The sequence below is a fragment of the Crotalus tigris genome, unplaced genomic scaffold (assembly GCF_016545835.1).
Source record: "Crotalus tigris isolate CLP2741 ecotype Arizona unplaced genomic scaffold, ASM1654583v1 scf7180000017987.690289119674:8195010, whole genome shotgun sequence".
NCBI classification, from domain to species: domain Eukaryota; kingdom Metazoa; phylum Chordata; class Lepidosauria; order Squamata; family Viperidae; genus Crotalus; species Crotalus tigris.
In genome coordinates this window covers 2,571,759-2,589,620 of record NW_024096758.1, presented here as the reverse complement: position 1 = coordinate 2,589,620, position 17,862 = coordinate 2,571,759, and the positions used below count along the sequence as shown (strand labels likewise).

Here is a 17,862-nt window from a genome sequence, read left to right as displayed (position 1 = left end):
CTACGATCTTCAGTACTATACCCAGTGCTGAAGCTGCGGCCCAATGATCTTTTCTACAGCCTTTCCTACTGGAATAGAAAGAGTCGGTGAGCAATCCTTTACTGGATTTGTTTAAACAGTGGTTGGAAAGCTAACTTGCAGGGGTGTTTTAATCTGGATTTCTGCACCAAGCAGAGTATCGGGTTTCATGACTTCAATCATCTGTTCAGACAGCTGTATGAGTAATATGAGAGACATAACATCATCTTTCTGCTCCATAGACTGTGGGGATAGGATGGGCGGGGGGAGTGGATTTGCAATTTGAAGGATCTTTGTGGCATATTGAGGGGTCTCTTAATACTTCCCAAAGAGTGGAGCACTGAGAAGATGTTCAATGGTATCTTTGAATGATACTTTCCAATCTCTTTCTTACTCAAAGTACCAAGTTCTGCTGCATGTGCACATCAAAGGAAAATGGACTAATTACTTGATCTTGGAGGGGCTGGTTTTTTTCTCAACTCAGAAATCTAAGCAGAGTCAGGCCTGGTTAGTGCTCAGAAGTGAGACTATCAGGGGATAGAAAGGCTGTGGGCTAGAATGGAAAGTTGAAAAACAGCCTGAAAAAAGGCAATAAAAAACACTTTCCATTTTGTTTCCAAGAAAACTGCATAGACATCCCCATGAAATCAAGAGTTATCGAGCACAACTGGAAGGAGTTCAATCAGGACAGATTTGTGAATCAGAAGCCTAGAATGCAAACAGTTAGCAAGGATACTTCCTACAGGTATACGTGAGTAAACTCACCCAATCTGTATTGTCAAACCAGTAGACTTTGAGAGTGCCATATTTAAAAAAAAAAAAAATCAGGATTCTACCCATAAGAAGCAGGAGACTAAGCCCAAATCTCCTGGGCTTGCAGGAGTGACAGATTGCCTGGAAATGAATATTTGTCCCATGGGCATTGCTAGAACATTGGGTGTGGGGTTAGAATTTTCTGTACCTTTCCCCAAACCTGCAAAGCCTGTTTTAACCAGAGAAAAACAGTGGAGGGGGGGGGACCCAACCTTTAAGGCAGAGGTGATGAGGCTGCCCTCTTGTCTCATTTTCAGCTCTTCTTCCACACCAGGCTTTCCATTCTAGTGTCAGCCACCCCCAACCAGGCAGCAACATTGGGGTTATCCTGGAGCCCTAATTCTAAATGTTCTCCCTTTGTTCTAGCACAGGGCTGGCCAGTACATTAACATAGTGTTCTTTTGTTGCTTTACAAGACAGATAGCAGCCAGTATTCAGAAGTGTTGGGAGGGAGAGGGGAATTGGAACAGAAGACAATATCCTCTTTGATCTCAGAGTGATGGGACAAGGGTAACACTGCAAACTGAAAGCAGTTTGCTTTTCTACACACATTTTATTCCTGAAGTAGGTCTAGCAACCGAAAGGCTAATAGAGCATCTTTTTTACTCTTTTTTTCATAGTATTTTTTTCAGATTCTAAATACCCAGATATTGTAGACTTAGGTAATAATGACATAATAATGACTGTTATTTTTCAGTCTCCTATAAAATGGAGGAGGGGTTTGTGTAATGTATAACAGTGTTGCCCACCTTGGTCAACTTTGAGATGTGTGAACTTTAATTCCCAGAACTTTATCATAGTTACTGGCCAATTATCATAATTGTAGCATTTGTTAAAATTATAGGAATCCCTCTAGCATGGGAGGTCTCCTTATGATTTCCAGCAGATCTCTAGCCCAACAATGCATAAAAAAGGAATATCATAGTAGCCTCTTCCTGGAATTCTTAACAATGGCCATGCTGGCTGGGGAATTCTGGGCATTGAGGTCCACACGTCTTGAAGCTGCCAAAGTGGAAAACACTGATTTAACATCTTTTAGGCAGATTCCTTCTTCCAAAAGTGCCCGGGAAAAGATCCCTTTCACCCTCTTGGATTGTCAAGTTGGAGACATCTTAAATATTGTTCTTCAGACTTGGCCCTTCAGCACAGCTCTAGGAAATAGAAAGGATAGTGATTTCAATCTTCCTACCCCAGGTTTAGAAATACTGAACTTAAAAATCATGACATACAAGAGATAACTGTGTGATCATGTGGTCTTGCAGAAGCGAAACAGACTAAAAAATCCCTTCTAAAACCAAGGAAGCCAAAGACAGATTCCATTAGCCATAGGGAAAATAATCATACAGAATTAGCTAAACTAATTATTGATTACCTCTTTGATTAAGCTCTTGGATTTTAGCACATGTTCATTCCTAAGGGGACATCTGAGCCTCCTGCTTGTACATTTCTAGATAGACCCTCCTTGTTCCTTCTTCCTCCTGAATATTTACCCAGTTACATGAATCCACAGTTTTATATAAGAGAAGGATGTAAATGTAAGGCAGCCATTTAGGAGAGAATGACTGTTGCATTGCCTTATCAAAGTCTATGCACTTGTCTGTGTTTCCCCGTGTCTAGCTAGCAAAATAGAAATTATATGAGGACTAACCCCATCTTCCTTATGAACTTTAGAGGAATTACAAATACACAATCTAGTTTTCATCAGTTCTGCTTTTCTATAAATGGAATTACATGTGATGCACTGTTTCAGGAAAACTAAGCAAGAAGTCAATTTATTATGCTTTAGGAGGCATACTAATTGTGCCATCCCAAAATTAAGTATCACTTCCTACTTTTCTGTTTTTATAGCCTTGACATACTGAGTTATAGTATACTTTCTACTAAAAGTATTTCTATTAACCATGCATGAATCTAACCAACTGTCTTCTAGTTAGCTATCTAGCTGAAAGAAAGATTAAATTCTTCATTGTTCATAATTCTTTTCCCTTTTAATGTCCTAATTCTCATTGAAATCATTTTTCTCTGCAGCGCACCACTACAGAGTTCAGGTAGCAGTCCCAAAGATTAATTTAACCGAGAAACATCCAAATAAAATGCAGTGTTTTATTTATTCATAAGATTTAGTAGCTCATCAGTCTGATTGGCTCAAAATGGCAAAGAGTGCTTCTGAGCAACAGTAACAGTTTACCAGCACAAATATCAATAAAACAGTACATAAAATGTCAGCATTTCTATAAAAATGACCCTCCTTCATTGCCAGTGCCAATGTATTTCCAAAGGCTTTCTCAGGTAGCCTTTTCTCTCTAATAAGAGAAGACTAGCATGTTGAATGAGATGGATTTTCCCTGAGAAACTTTATTCGAAAGGAATAAAACCATGACAAAATTTCATGGTTCAATTAATTGCATAAGTCCCCACCTATAATCTGAAGTGGTGTAGTTCAGAGACAGGTCACCAGCACATCAATGAGAATTAGGCCTTGAACAGCTGATCACTGACACCTGTTGTGAGAGTACATCAGTACACAAAGCTCAGGAGATTAGTCATATTAAAAACATTAATTCCCAAATACATCGCCGACAAAGAGGAATATTTGGCTAGCTGCTATTTAATTTCCACATTATGAATTAGTCATGGTATTCAAAGAATTACATTATATGTCTGAGGGTAAAGGAGAGAAAGAGCAAGAGAGAGGGGGAGAGAGAGAGAGAGAGAGAGAGAGAGAGAGAGAGAGAGAACAAGTCATCCAGTCTCTTAAAGATGTTAAAACCAGACTGCTCTTGTTTTCTAGATACACCTCATTTGTGCAGCTCACTCTGGAAATTACAATAGGTCCCTGCTAGGTGGAATCACATTGCCAATTCAATGTGACAAGATCAGAGAACAAGGCATAGCTTGCTGTGCTTGAGAAAGCATGGTGTTCTCTTTCACTCCCAAAAAATATCAAAGTGTTCAATAAAAGCTACAGAGTGATATATCTTTCCAAGTGGCTCTAGAACATTTTGTTTGTGGAAACAGCATCTTCTAGTGTCAATAATATCTAGGCATTTCCTAATGGAGGTTGCCACCAAACTTTCCTGTTTCAATTCCAGAACCCTTTTGAATATCCAGCTCTGGAAGAGCTTTTTTTTTTTTTTTTTTTTTTGTCCTTGCTCAGGACCATAACTCTACAAGGAATGGGGTGGCTGGTCATAGACTTGACTGGAGTTTTCTATCTGCTTCCTGTTTCTCAGCTTCTGGAAGAGTTAATAAGTGTCTCCTTGCAGGAAAAACAAAAAAGAAAGAATGGGAGGGACAGAAAAATGTAAGGCGGAAAAAACACCTTTTCAAGTGCTGCCCTGTAGAGTTAGTGTACTGAACTCCAGCTCCCCAAATACTAAGCAGTATAGTGGTCATTGGGGACTATGGAAATTATAGTTCTCTGAAAGATATCAGGTCAGAAAAAAAAAATAGACTTTCTGCTTTGCTTCTTTCCCCCCCCCACACACACACACAAATTTTACTGTTCTATGAATATATAAAGCTGCTTTCTGCATCAAGCTTAAATGATCATAAGGTTTGTTTTGCAAATCAGTTGTTTTATATAAACCATGGTTTATGGCAAAGCATGCTGCATGAACCAGCTAATTGTGTTTTATTAAAAGCATATTTGAACAACCATAGTATATAAATCTGGCTGGAGTCTGAAAGCTGCTTCTGCCAACCCAGGATTGGATAGAGCATTAGACAGAGATCCTTCTACTTCTATTACCTAAAATCTTTTAAAGTAGGAACCTTTTGCATCCAGGGCAAATGCTCTATCACAGTGTTTTTTTTCAACTTTGGCAACTTCAAGTTATGCTGATTTCAGCTCCCAGAAATCCCTAGTCAGATGTCCTTTATTCCAGGCACAATGCATTACAAAACTTTCATCAAATAAGCACTTGCCCCACAATTATGGCCTGCTCTGTAGTAATAAGCAAATCTTTTTTTTTTTTTAATTGTGTTGCTGGTAACTTGGGATTCCTCACTGAGTAATTATTAAGCACAGTGCATCTACAGGAGTTTCAGAAAGGAATCTGACTTTAAATTGTACTAAGCCAGAACAATAGACAGCTTGTGAATGAAGTGATGATAAGAGTTTCAAGTGTTATGATTTACTTATACAGGAGAGACGGATTGGTATATGGTTAAGGTATGAGTCCAGAAACTGGAACTGTGAGTTATGGTCCCAGCTGAGGCATGAAGCCAGCTGGGTGACTTTAAGCCAGTTGTTTTCTTTTTCATCCTTGCAAAAAAGGCAGCGATAAACCACATTTAGAATATTGGCAATTAAACTACATGGACCTGTCCAGGCAGTCACCAAGACTAAATGAAAGGTAGGCTCTCCATTAAAAAAGAAGAGGAAGCAGAAAAAGAACAAGTTTGGAAACACCTTTATTTTTCTTTATATAGTTATTTCACTTTAGCTGTTGAATTGGCAGCACTTCTTTGCAAAACTATTTCCACTATTAATTGAAATCTGAAAGTTGAATTTCAATGCATCAAAATATTTTCCTGCATTTGGGAGATCCTTCAGTCACTTCATGGCTTGATTACAGTAATGCAGTAATCATGGGGCAGACCACTTGGAAGCTTCATCTGGTCTAGAAAGCAGCAGTGCAGGCAGTGTTGGATGTGCTTTGGTATGCTCATGTGACATCCCTGCTTTGTGAGCTGCACTGGTGGCCCATATGCCTTTGAGTGCAATCCAAGGTGTTAGTCATGACCTATAAACCCCTACGCAGCACAGTGCTTCCTTATTTGATGGACTGACTATCTCACCAGGTGTTGGCCTGGCCAGTTGGATTCAATAGGATTAATGCACTCTGCCTTCATTTGATCAATGAAATTGATACCATCTATCACAGGGTGTCAAACTGCAGGCCCATGGGCCGACTGCATCATAGCAAAACTACACCCACCCCATTGCCGGCAATGGCAAAAAAATTGTGATATGTCACAACACGTCACGTGATGTTGCGAGTTTGGCACCCTTGATCTATCAGAACACCAAAATACTTGCACTCTGGAATGAGGTTCCCCAGGAAATCTATGCAGCTCCCACTATGTCGGAATTCCACAAGGCTTTAAAGACTTAGTTGTTCTGCCATGCCTTGAGCTGAGGTGGTTGAGGGGTGACCTTTGGAGATGTTTGTGTAGGCATTGCTATTTTCACCATTATATCCTCATTTTTTTAAAAAAAACTGAATTTGTCTTTATTGTGAGCTACCCAGAGTTAGCCACACAGAAGTTAGGCAATGCCTGAATTGAACAGAACTTTATTAAAGCTTAAAACATAATCTAGATATTTACAAATATTGAGATCTAAATTACTTTTAGGAGTACTTGCCATAGTTCTATCCTATTGTTCTATTTCAAAGGGCTATTTATAATATAATTCAGTCTGCCTTCACTACAAATGCTTTACAGAATAAATCTGTTCAACCAGATGGAAACATCATCTCAACTTTAAACAAAACTGGCAGTAAGATCAGCCTCGTAGACAGTCTTGCCTGAAGAGCAGCTGGCCATCACCAAGTTTCCTTGCAATTCTCGAAATACAGGTCTGGGTCACCTTCTTTAGTTCAAGAGGCCTAACCAATATCCTGCTCAAAAGCACCACCAGGAACATGTTGGAGTGCTGTGATATGCAGAGAAACTAATAGAGAACTGATTCTCTAGAACCATAATGTTCGAACCCTCGTACACATATACCTTCCTTTCTTTTGTAACTTTCAGTATGGATAGTCAGAAGGACTAAGGAGATGCTAGGGATCATACTTGGGTTTGAAATGGACTGCAGCCACTTTGTGGAGGCCAACGGAAGCATGCTGGCAACCACTGAAGGAATGACCTGAGGTCTAAAACTGAGCATGGCTTGGTTTCCCTGCCAACTGGATATGAGGTGATCTACAGTTGGGAAGATTAGGCAAAGTTCACGATCACCAATTAACAGAACGTGGCTGGTTGCAGTAGGACTGCCAGCTTTCTGAGGTGCAGGTCTACCTAAGACTTAGAGGACTTTCTTTTTTTTTTTTTAATTGAAAATTTTTAAATTTTACAAAACAATACGGTTCCCTTCCTCGAGCCCCCCCAACCCTCCCATGCCCTCCCCCGAGCTTCCCAGAGCTGAATATAGGCTTAATTAATATTTTTTCAAAAAGTCTTAAAACAAATATAAACCATAAACAAATCTAAATACATTAATTAAACAAATTGTAAACTAGTTAACAATAATATATGTATAAAAAAACAAAAATACAAGAAAATACAAGAAAATAGGAAGAAAGAAAAAGGGAAAAAGTCTATAAGATATCTTAAATTTTAAGTATAAATTATTGAAAAGCTAAATAATATTTTTTTATATCCAACTTATATTGTATAAAGTCTATCCATTTTTTCCATACCAAAAAATACTTCTCTTGTGATTGGTCTTTCAAGAAAGCCGAAATCTTTGCCATTTCCACCAAATAAGAAATTTTAAAAAACCACTCTTGCAAGGTAGGCAAAGATTCCTTCTTCCAACATTGCCCTACTAACAACCTTGCCGCTGTGATTAAATTTAACATCAATATAGTCTCTTTAGTATCACAATCAGAAACAATACCTAACAAAAACAGTTGTGGGGTAAATTTTACCCTTCTTCTAAAAATTCTTTGAATATTCCACCATATCTTAATCCAAAAAGCTTTTATATTTTTGTATGACCACCAGATATGATAATAAGTAGCATCCAAACATCCACATCTCCAACATTTAGGCTGTAAGTCAGGATACATACGAGACATTTTTTGTGGATCAAGGTGCCATCTATAAAACATTTTGTAAAAATTTTCCCTTAAATTTTGGGCTTGTGTAAATTTAACATTCCTCACCCAAATAATTTCCCAGGTATCTAATAGAACCGGTTCATCAAAATTTTGTGCCCATTTAACCATACATTCTTTAACTAATTCTACTTCTGAATCCAATTCTACTAACACCCCATAAATTCTGTTAATATGGGTTCGTCTTTGATCTTTTATTTGTTTTAATAAATTCTCATCTTCTCTAAGCAAACTCACATTACGATCTATCTTCCACCTCTCCACTATTTGTCTATAATAAAACCATGAATAAATACTATTTTCTTGTATTAAATCTTCCAAAGATTTTAATTGCCAATTTTTACCATCCCATCTAAATAATTGTGCATAAAAAACGCTATCCATCTTAACTCCTCTCCTTATCCCTTCTATCGCATGCCCCGGTATAGCCCATAGTGGAATTTTTAAATCACTTCTATAATATTTTCTCCAAACCCGAAGTAAAGAAATCCTTATAATGTGAGATTTAAAGACCCTATCAACCTTTTTATTAAAAATTAAATAGGAATGCCATCCAAAAAGTAAATCCCAACCCTCTAAGAGGAGTATTTCTACATTTGTTAAATTAACCCAATCACTTATTAATGTTAAAACCACAGCATCATAATACAATTTCAAATTCGGTACCTTGAGTCCACCTCTCTCACGAATATCCTGTATAATTTTAAGTTTTACTCTTGGTTTTTTCCCTGCCCAGATAAATTTGTTAATACCTTTCTGCCATTCATTTAAATAAACCTCATTCTTTAAAATAGGTATCATTTGAAATAAAAAAAGAAACTTTGGCAAAACATTCATTTTGATCGCCGCAATTCTTCCCAAAAGAGATAATTGCAACTTCTCCCAATTTTCCAAATCTCTTTGTATATTGACCCACAGCCTTTCATAGTTATTTTTGTACAATTTTGCATTAGAAACAGATAAAATAACCCCCAGATATTTTACCTTATTGACAACCTCAAAATCTGTCAACTTAACCAAAGTCTGCTTATCCAGATTAGTCATATTTTTAGGCAATATTTTAGTCTTATTGTTATTAATTTTAAAACCCGAAACCTGTCCATACTGATGTATCAATTGTAATAACTCTATTACAGAATAAGTAGGTTGAGATAAGGTAACCACCAAGTCATCTGCGAAAGCCCTTAATTTATATTCTTTTTTATTGACTTCTATTCCTTTTATTTGCTGTGATTCTCGAATTTTAATCAACAGTATTTCCATGGTTAAAACAAACAGCAATGGTGACAATGGGCAACCCTGCCTAGTCCCCTTCTCTATTGTAAACACCTCTGACAAACCCCCAGACTTAGAGGACTTTCTATTGCCCCATTGGTACCAAGTCTGGACATTTGGCCCGGGTAGTATTTAACCCTTTGGGTGCTTTTGTCCAGTGGGGTGGACAGTGAAGAGGTTGCTGAAAAGGAGCTGGAGACTTCAGGTGATATGGGAGCACTGCCAGGCTGGGTGGAGACATCTGTGAGTCTGTTTCATCCAGCTTGAAACCATACTGGTGCTGGAAAGTTGTTCTCTGTGCTGCGGTTGGATACTTACCTGTTGGTTTTGCCCTTGGGACCCGGGTAGTGGAGTCTTTGCAACACTGCCAATGTTTTAATTTTTGTCTAATTGTGGGGGCTGCTTCTCACCCATAAAGCTTTTCATGGCATAGGGCCTGATTGTTTGAGCAACCAATTGTCTCCAGTTATTTCTGATCATCCAGCGAGACTGGGCAAAGTGGATGTACTTCAGGTCCTATTAAGTAATTAAGCAGTGTGCCTTCTCTGTGCAAGAGGTATATTTTGTCTTTGGAACATTTATGAATTCCTTGGTCTGGGTTCCCCCCCACACACACACACTTTTAATTGTAAGATGCCCAGAATAATTGGGAAATATGTGGCCTATAAACTGTATGAATAAACAAACAATAATCAAGTTACTGATGCTGGTATTCAAGCCCATTTTAATTTTATTAGCTGCCTTGATTCCTTTGTCAATGCAAAAAGTGAAGATAAGTTATTTAAAAAAATAGATTAAATACGTATTTGAAACACATGCTATAGATTTGGTATATCTTTAATATTACAATTTGACAGAATGCGAAATGTCCCCTATCATTGGTATAATGCAGTTTCTCATTTTAGTGAGCAAAATAATTACCCAAAGGTGTCGTTAGTTGAATGTACGTTCCAAGACTCAGAAATTATTTCTTCCCCTCTTCCCTCTTTAGATTTTAGAATTAAATTGTGGCAGAAATTGTGGAAGACAATTCTGAACATACAGTATTCAAATAGGAGAGCCACAACTGAGTAATGATGTAAAATCCCACATAAAAACCCAGGCTTACAGTTACTTAAAGCTACTTTTCCCAATCCTAGTCCTTTTGGGTTTCTGTATGCCAGTGCCATCGCCTACGTTATGCTTACAGATTATGGAAGGTTTGAGATTATAAAACCTATCATTCCCAGTGTATTCGCCAAGAAAGGACCCAGATTTTGGAGAGTCCAATATCTAACAGTCTTGGAGACCTCCATATCCTTCACAGTATCCTCCCTTGTGGAAATGATAGGGGGTTGTAATCACAGAAAGTATCAAGCTGCTAAAAAAACTTAAAATTGACTGCTTTCCATCTTGAATTTACAGATCACTCTTGCTTTCTATAAAGCTGTAAGCTCCACCCACTACTGATAACAATCCTGCTACTGTTTCCTTAATTGCAAGATGAAAGACAGATGAGTCAAGAACATAGTCAGTTATGCACATGGTTGTTCAGTCCTGTCTGCTTTTTTCTAAAACACACTTTCCACATCCATCAAATTAGAGGTCGAAATGAGTTCAGGGGTATTATCATATGATGAACATCATCTCTGTACCACAAAGATAAACTGGTTTTAGCTCTTTTTCCCAGGGAAATCAGATTTTTTTTAGATTTATAGCCAGTTTTATTACACAGAATTTAAGTTTATTAATTTTATTTAATAAACTTATTAAGTAAACTTTTACTTCTTTACTTCTCATGTTCTGGCATGCTTCTAATTACCGTATATTCCAGCGTATAAGGCAACCCGGCGTATAAGACGACCCCCGTCTTCGGTGCCGAGTCGCATGCCTAGAAAGTTGTCTTATACGCCGGAAACTACCGTTATTTCCGGCGTACAAGACGACTTGGCGTATAAGACCCCCGTCTTCAGCGCCAATTTTAAAGCTTGCGAAAGTCGTCTTATACGCCGGAAAGTACGGTATGTCAAAGTCACCTGGGTCAATTATAGCAAGTGTACATACTCTGTAGTACTTCCCACAAGTTGTTTCCAGTTCAATATTGTTGCCACTGTAGTTATGCACAACAGTTTTGGCCAACATAGCATAGTACTCAATTTCTGACTTTCTCAAAGCAGCACAGTTAGGATAACATATACTAGTTTTTTTATATCCAAGTACATATTTACCTTATTTCGTAACCAGCTGGAGTCTTGAATTTATCGATTCTAAAGGCCTCTTTATCTTTTTGGTGGCCACCATCTCGGCCCTGCCGTTGCCAGAGGAACGCTTCCAAGTTGGCCAGTCAATGAAAAAAGGCCCAGGAAAGTCAGAATTGATGTCAGAAGGGGGAAAAGTGTTTGCTACAGAAGTGGAAGAAAAGGATAGTATTTCTAGAACCATGATTTTGAAAAGATGGAAAATAGCTTGAACTGGTTTAAAAAAAAAAAAGCTTACATTTCAGTAACTCTTCACTAGCATATATATACCACAGATATTTATGAACACCATATGAATGTACATAACTAACTTTTCTATGTAAGTGCATGATACTTATAGTTGCCCATTTAGATTAGAACATACAGTACGCCTTCCAGTTTAGAAAGAGATGCACCTACAAGTCCCCAACCTTCATCTCACCATCAATGTTCAGGCTTTCATAGATGTGCTCAAAACATTTTTCTGGAATGGGTGGGGGTTCTTCCTCTTCTTGTTTCTTAGGCTCATCATGATTTTCAGGTTGCGCTGGCTGAGCTGCCTTGGTACGCTTGCACACTCGAGCATACATGGCACTTAGTCTCCTTGAGTCAGACTCAAGCTGAGCCTGAGGGGCCTCTTTCTCAGATGCCATGTCCTGCAACTGGCCATATGACTCTTGGCATGTTTCAGCTGGAGACAATTGCGCGTGCATGTTGTTGGATCCTGCAGCTTCAGAATCTTTCCCACCAAGCTCCACAAGCCCTGCTCCAAATCTAAGTGTCATGGCACAGATCGAATTATTATTAGCTGCCATCTGACAGCCTGTCCTTCCTTCCAACCAATCCTTGCTATATAATTCCTGTTCTTTAGTACCAATGCTTTCATAAACTAGGTTGTCTGGATTCTGAGTCAATGGTAACATTCTAGACAGGCAGGCCTCTTTAGGAGTCACTGGGAGTTTTCTGAACTGCAGCGGGCTTGGGGATGGTTTGTTGGAACCTGGTGCTGGTGGACTCAAGTCTCTTTGATGATTCATGTTCAGTTTCTCCATCCTTTGTTGGCTTGAGTTAACTACCTGTGTGTATTTTGGAGAGTCTGCATTTCCTTGCTGAAGCTCTGAAGAAAATCCATTTGATTGCTGCTTTGCTTGGTGACTAGGCAAAGTGTTACCTGTACAGAAAAATATTACTTTAATTATACATTGCTTGAGATGCTTTTACAAGAGATGGGTTAGGCGATTTAATACACATTAGAAGTACACTGTCTTTGTCCCCAAGGATCTATCTCTCCTGCAACAAACACACTCAGCAGACATGTGCAGGTTGGCTCTGATAAACACATTCAAGAGACCAGCACAAAATGAATAAAATCTTGTTGAGCCATCAAGTAGGATGAGCTTCAGAATAGTCCTGCTGCCCATGGACGAAAGAAGCTTCAGGATATGGCATGGGCAAAGTAAAAGGAGGGAGCAATAAAATGGATGAGACTTCCTACTATAAAGTGTCAGCAAGCTGTAATTTCTAACAGCATCTCTCAAAAGATGGCTAATCCCTGAGTATAAGATTTAGATTTTTATGCTTAGAGTGAGTTGAGAAGGTTTATTGTATATGAATTCTGTTAGAGAACTGGATAGAGAAGGGGAATGTGGACAGATGTGGACTATGTTGATAGGCTGATGATACATGAGAAAAGAATGCAATGCTTTGGAAGAAGGAAGCTGTAAGTAGATATTAGAGGTTGGCAGAAAGAGCTTGAAATTGTACCAGGATGGAAATTAGATTATTACAACATTGCCTATCAATGCCACTAAAGGAGTAAGACAGGAGTAGAGGCAGCACAATCAATGGTTAGAGATAGATATAGAAATAGCCACCAACTGTGCTTTTATTTTTATTTTGTTCTGTTAAATCTTGTCTACATTCTTATCATACCATTTTATGTAATTATTTTGGGGTTATTTAAATGTTTTATATGTTTATTTTAAGAAAGAAATTACCAGGAATTTATGGAGATTATAATACCAAAAGAAATAAATAAGTAATCTTTGAACCAATACCAATATTCCTCTTTCTATGTCACTTAAATATTTAGCTAACCTATCAAGATTAGATATAGACATTTTAACTTTCTGTTAAGGCACCTATAAATACCTAGCAATGTATGGGGCGGTATGTTCAATGACCCTTAAGGGGAAAAAGCACCAAAACAGGAGAGCAGTTGTAATGAGCATCAACCGGGAAACTGAGGTAGGGAACAAAACATGTCACCCCCCACCATCCTTGAGAGGGGTCTTCTCTACATTCTGTGCCAGTTAACACATGCTTCGGGAGGCATGCAAAAGAATTAGCACAGGCCAGAATCTGGGCACCTTTTGTAGGTTGTCAATTGCAGCGGCCAAGCACATTTGGCTGAATGCCAACACTTGTAATGAGTTTGTTCCTTTTGTTAAGTACTTAAGCGAAAGAGCAGGTTTCAACACTGTCTGCAGAAGCTGTCAAGAGACTTGCTGAGCAGGTTTCCTCTCCTAAAGATAAAAAAACTAAGAGCATTTGTGTCTAGCAGGCTGGCCTTGAACCAGTAAGACTTTAAAGGCGGTTCCTGTATTCCTACACCCCTCCCTCCCAACCTTACAGCAGCTGGCCCGGGGTGGTGGGTGGGGGATGGAAGAGGGAAATAATGCAATGGGGAAACTTGACCCTCTGATCCAGTCCAGCAGCTCCAATAAAAATCAGAATTTGACGTTTCCTTCAAGTGAACAGAACATCTGGGAAGATTCTACCGTGCCTCACTTTTGCTGGACGAGTATCTTGGTGTTTTCTATCTTTCCTTTGTTTTTTATATGTGAAACAGTGAAAACTTAAAAGCATAGTAAAACTCTTCTACTGCCATTCTGTCTCTAGTTACCAAACAAACTTAACACTTAGATTTCACGCACACACCTCAGTACATTTCTATACATTTCTCTGCAAACATTTCTCCACGAACATCAAAAATGTCCATCTTCCCAAACTGGTAAAACTATTATGGGAGGTGAAGCAGGATAACTCAGTAGCTATCTGCATTTCACAAAATATATCTTAAACAGTAAGATTAAAAAATATATATGTTTATTTATGGTTTTTTTTAAAAAAAGGTGGCTTTTTAATGAAAAGTGTCCTAAAAACAGATACTGTGACAAAATGTCATATCAGAAATCACTCTTCATGTAGCAACTGAGACTTTACAAAATGCTGTTTTATTTTTTAATAATAATACAAATATATTAATTATATGTCACCCAACTTTTTAATAATTTTATTAAAAGTTTTATGAAAGAACATGAAAAATTAATACAAACTAATATAAAGAAAGAAAAAAAATAAAATCAAAGAGAAAGTTAAAAGTGCAAGAAAGAAAAAAGTAAAAGCAAAATAGAAAGAAAAAAAGATACTGTGGCTTCTAATCTTCTTTAGAGCACTTATAAGTGCAATTATAAATTTACCTCTTTCTATAGAGTTACAACGTCTCTTTTCTTTCTATAATCTATCCTATCTAATCATAAAAACCATAAATCACAAGTTCTTTTTTTCTGTTTTAAACATAAAGTCCATAAGAGGTTTCCACTCAGCAATAAATGTGGATATTGTCTTTTCTCTAATCAAATAAATCAATTTGGCCATCTCAATGAATTTCATCTTCACCAACCATTCCTTCATTATATGTATTGACAAATCTTTCCCTCTTTGTGCATATAATAATCTTGCTGCAGTTATCATATACCAAAACAAAGTTCCAAGATTTTTTCCAACTGTTTGCCCATCAATCCCAAAAGAATGACCCTGGTCTCAATTGTATATTAATCTTTAAAATCTTCTGAATATATGCATTTGAATCCAGATTTTTTTAAAAAAATTTTACACATCCACCAAGCATGGTACAATGTCCCTTCTTGGTATTCACATTTCCAACATGTATTTGAAATGCCTTTATATATTCTTGAAGTTTCTAGAGTACATATAGGCCAACTCCCAATGACTCTGGGAGGCAATAACAATCAAAGAAATTATAATAAAATTACTAACCGTAAAGAACAAAAATAATAGATGGCATACCTCATGAAGTGAGGGATCTCATGCTCCCCCACTGAATGCTTGGGTAAAGAGCCAGGTCTTCACGGCTCTTCTACACAACAGCCAGGTTGGGCCCATCTTGAGAAGGGCCTCAATTCAGAGGATAAGGGCTGCTTCAGAGAAGCCTGTAGCACCTCCTATCCACACAGCACAAATACAACATTAATAATGTCCAACAGCTTCCTAATAGCAAATCTGTCTTTCATTCATTTTTAGCACAGGAAGCTTCTAGATCAGGGTCCCCAGTCCTTGGGCCGTGGCCCACTACTGGCCGTGGCCTATTCAGAACCAGGCTGCGTGGACGGTGGTGTGCACATGTTGCATGTGCATGTCTATGCGCTGGGCCGCCACTCACACATCCCGGTTCCCCTTTCTCCCCCCCGGGGCTGTCAAGCCACAAAAGTTAAGGACCTCTGTTCTAGAAGTTTATGTGACACTTTGATGGATTTAGCAAATAGACTAAAAAAAAAATATTTAACTTTGAGATTTACAGGTTTATTAATCAGGGTACCTCACCCCCCTATAGACATACCTTTTCTTAAAGTAAGACATGGAAAGTCCATTCAAACTTTATACTTGAATGTCTTTTGTTGTCAACTCTACTTAGTAGACCAGACCAGGTAATCAACTGTACATGAAGGCTAAACTACTTTTATTGAGATTGGCTATAATAACAGGATTTGAAAGTCTGACTTGCTTTACTTCCTTCTCCTTCTTACACTCCAGTGAAGCAAGAAGGCATGTAACTTGTTGCTCTGGCCTTAAAAAAAATGTTTCAACCCCTTTTGCCTAGGTAATGATTCTACACATTTCTGTCAAGATCATCTTTCTTACTTTCTTTTTTTCTTCATTTTGTTTCGTTTGTGGATATGGACTCCTCTCTCTCCCCAAATCCAATTTCTTACTTGACTGGGAAAGATTTGTTTTCTCTGGGCTGCTTTCCATGCACAAATATAGGACATCATGCAAACAAACCAAAGCCAAAAGTCATTTTCCCACTTGGGTTTTGTGTTTATTTCTAAAATATATAATGGGCTTAGCTGAGCAAACTAGACAGGCATTTCAGAATGGAGCTCTTGATAGCTTAACTTTTCCTCATTCATGTGAGTCTAACACTATCTTTGATATGCTCATTTCAAATTTGGCAGCTTCGATAGCAGTAGCACTTACACTTATATACCGCTTCATAGTGTTTTACTGCCCTTTCTAAGCATTTTTACAGAGTCAGCATATTGTCCCCCAACAATCTGGGTCCTCATTTTACCAACTTTGGAAGAATGGAAGGCTGAGTCAACCTTGACTTGAACTACCGAACTGCTGGCAGTCAGCAGAACTAGCCTGCGGTACTGCATTCTAACCACTGCACGACCACGGCTCTTTGCTTCTCAAGCCTGCTTTTAAGCCCACAAAGGAGGAAGAAAACATACCTCTTTCCTGGGTTCCTTGGAATTCCTGCCCCTTAGTCAAGAATTCCTCATTTCACTCCCAGTCTTCCCCCCCCCCCACAAGTATTGCAGTCTTTCTCATCAACCAGTTCCCTCTGTAGATCTTCCCTTTTGAACCTTCAATCAATCGGAATAGAGCTGGAAGGGACCTTGGAGGTCTTCTAGTTTCTTGTCTTGCTTTCTGCTGCTTTGGAAAATAAGTTGACCCCCTCTTCTTGGTAGCAGCCCCTCAAATATCATGTCACCCCTAGTCCTTCTTTTTTTTAGACTAGCCTGTCCCTGCAACTGTTCTTCATATGTTTTAATCTCCAGGTCTTTAATCATTCTAGTTGCTCTTCTCTGCACTTTTTCCAAAGTCTCAACATCTTTTTTGTAAAGTGTTGGCCAAAACTGGATGCAGTATTCCAGGTGTGGTCTTACTAAGGTTTTATAAAGCAATCCTAATATGTCACGTGATTTTGATTCTGCTTATACAACCAAGAATTATATTAGATTTTTTTGGCTGCTGCTGTACGCTGCTGGCTCGTTTTCAAGTGATTGTCTACTAGGACTCCAACGTCCATCTCACAGTTACTGTTTATGAGCCAGGTTTACCTAATCCAGGGCTTTTCAGCCTTTTCACCCAATGTACCACTTTTAGGATACGGCAACATCCAAGTACCACCAGTTGCCTAGCAAGGTGTCAAAACTTGATGACTGAAAAAAAGGAGAAAAGTGATAAAGTACAGGTAGTCCTTGACTTACAACAGTTTGCTTAGTGACTGTTCGAAGTTACAATGGCACTGAAAAAAGTGCCCCCCAAGGCACAGCCGAGCAAGACACCTGCCTTCCCCCCCCCGGCGGCGCTCTTCCTCCTGTCCGCGGTTTTCATTGTTGTGACCATTTCTGTTGAGGATTGGCAGCGGGGGTGGGGTGGGGGGTGTTTGGTTTTTATTCCCCCCATCTGCTGAGTGGTTGCAGCAGGTTTTGGTTACTTCACATGACCCTGGGACACTGTGACCGTCATAAATATGAATCAGTTGCCAAGCATCTGAATGTAAATCACAAGACCCTGGAGATGCTGCAACATTCCAGCTGATCGGTGCTTTTTTTGGGCTCAGCAGAAGCGCCAGGATCAGTGCTGAGCTCCAGCTGGAG

At 38.7% G+C, this 17,862-nt stretch overlaps 1 protein-coding gene and 1 long non-coding RNA gene across 11 annotated transcripts in view; one reads left to right on the top strand and one right to left on the bottom strand.

The window, feature by feature from the left end:
• The window catches only part of LOC120309104, an 81,623-nt gene that overhangs the window by 33,106 nt on the left and 30,655 nt on the right, over window positions 1-17,862 (bottom strand). For 9 of the 10 annotated variants that reach the window (XR_005557004.1, XR_005556999.1, XR_005557000.1 and 6 more), the window contains exons 5-6: window positions 11,613-12,341; window positions 11,162-11,335 (exon numbers count right to left, since the gene is read on the bottom strand). Coding sequence is in view for 4 of the 10 variants with exons in the window: in XM_039345946.1 (XP_039201880.1) it covers window positions 11,163-11,335; window positions 11,613-12,341 (902 nt within the window). In the remaining 6 variants the exon portion in view is untranslated. Of the gene's footprint in view, window positions 1-9,666; window positions 11,336-11,612; window positions 12,342-17,862 lie in introns of those variants that run through there. The other variant, XM_039345942.1, reaches the window with a different exon arrangement.
• LOC120309106 overlaps window positions 1-17,862 on the top strand; it is a 49,039-nt gene that overhangs the window by 28,908 nt on the left and 2,269 nt on the right. The window lies entirely within an intron of this gene.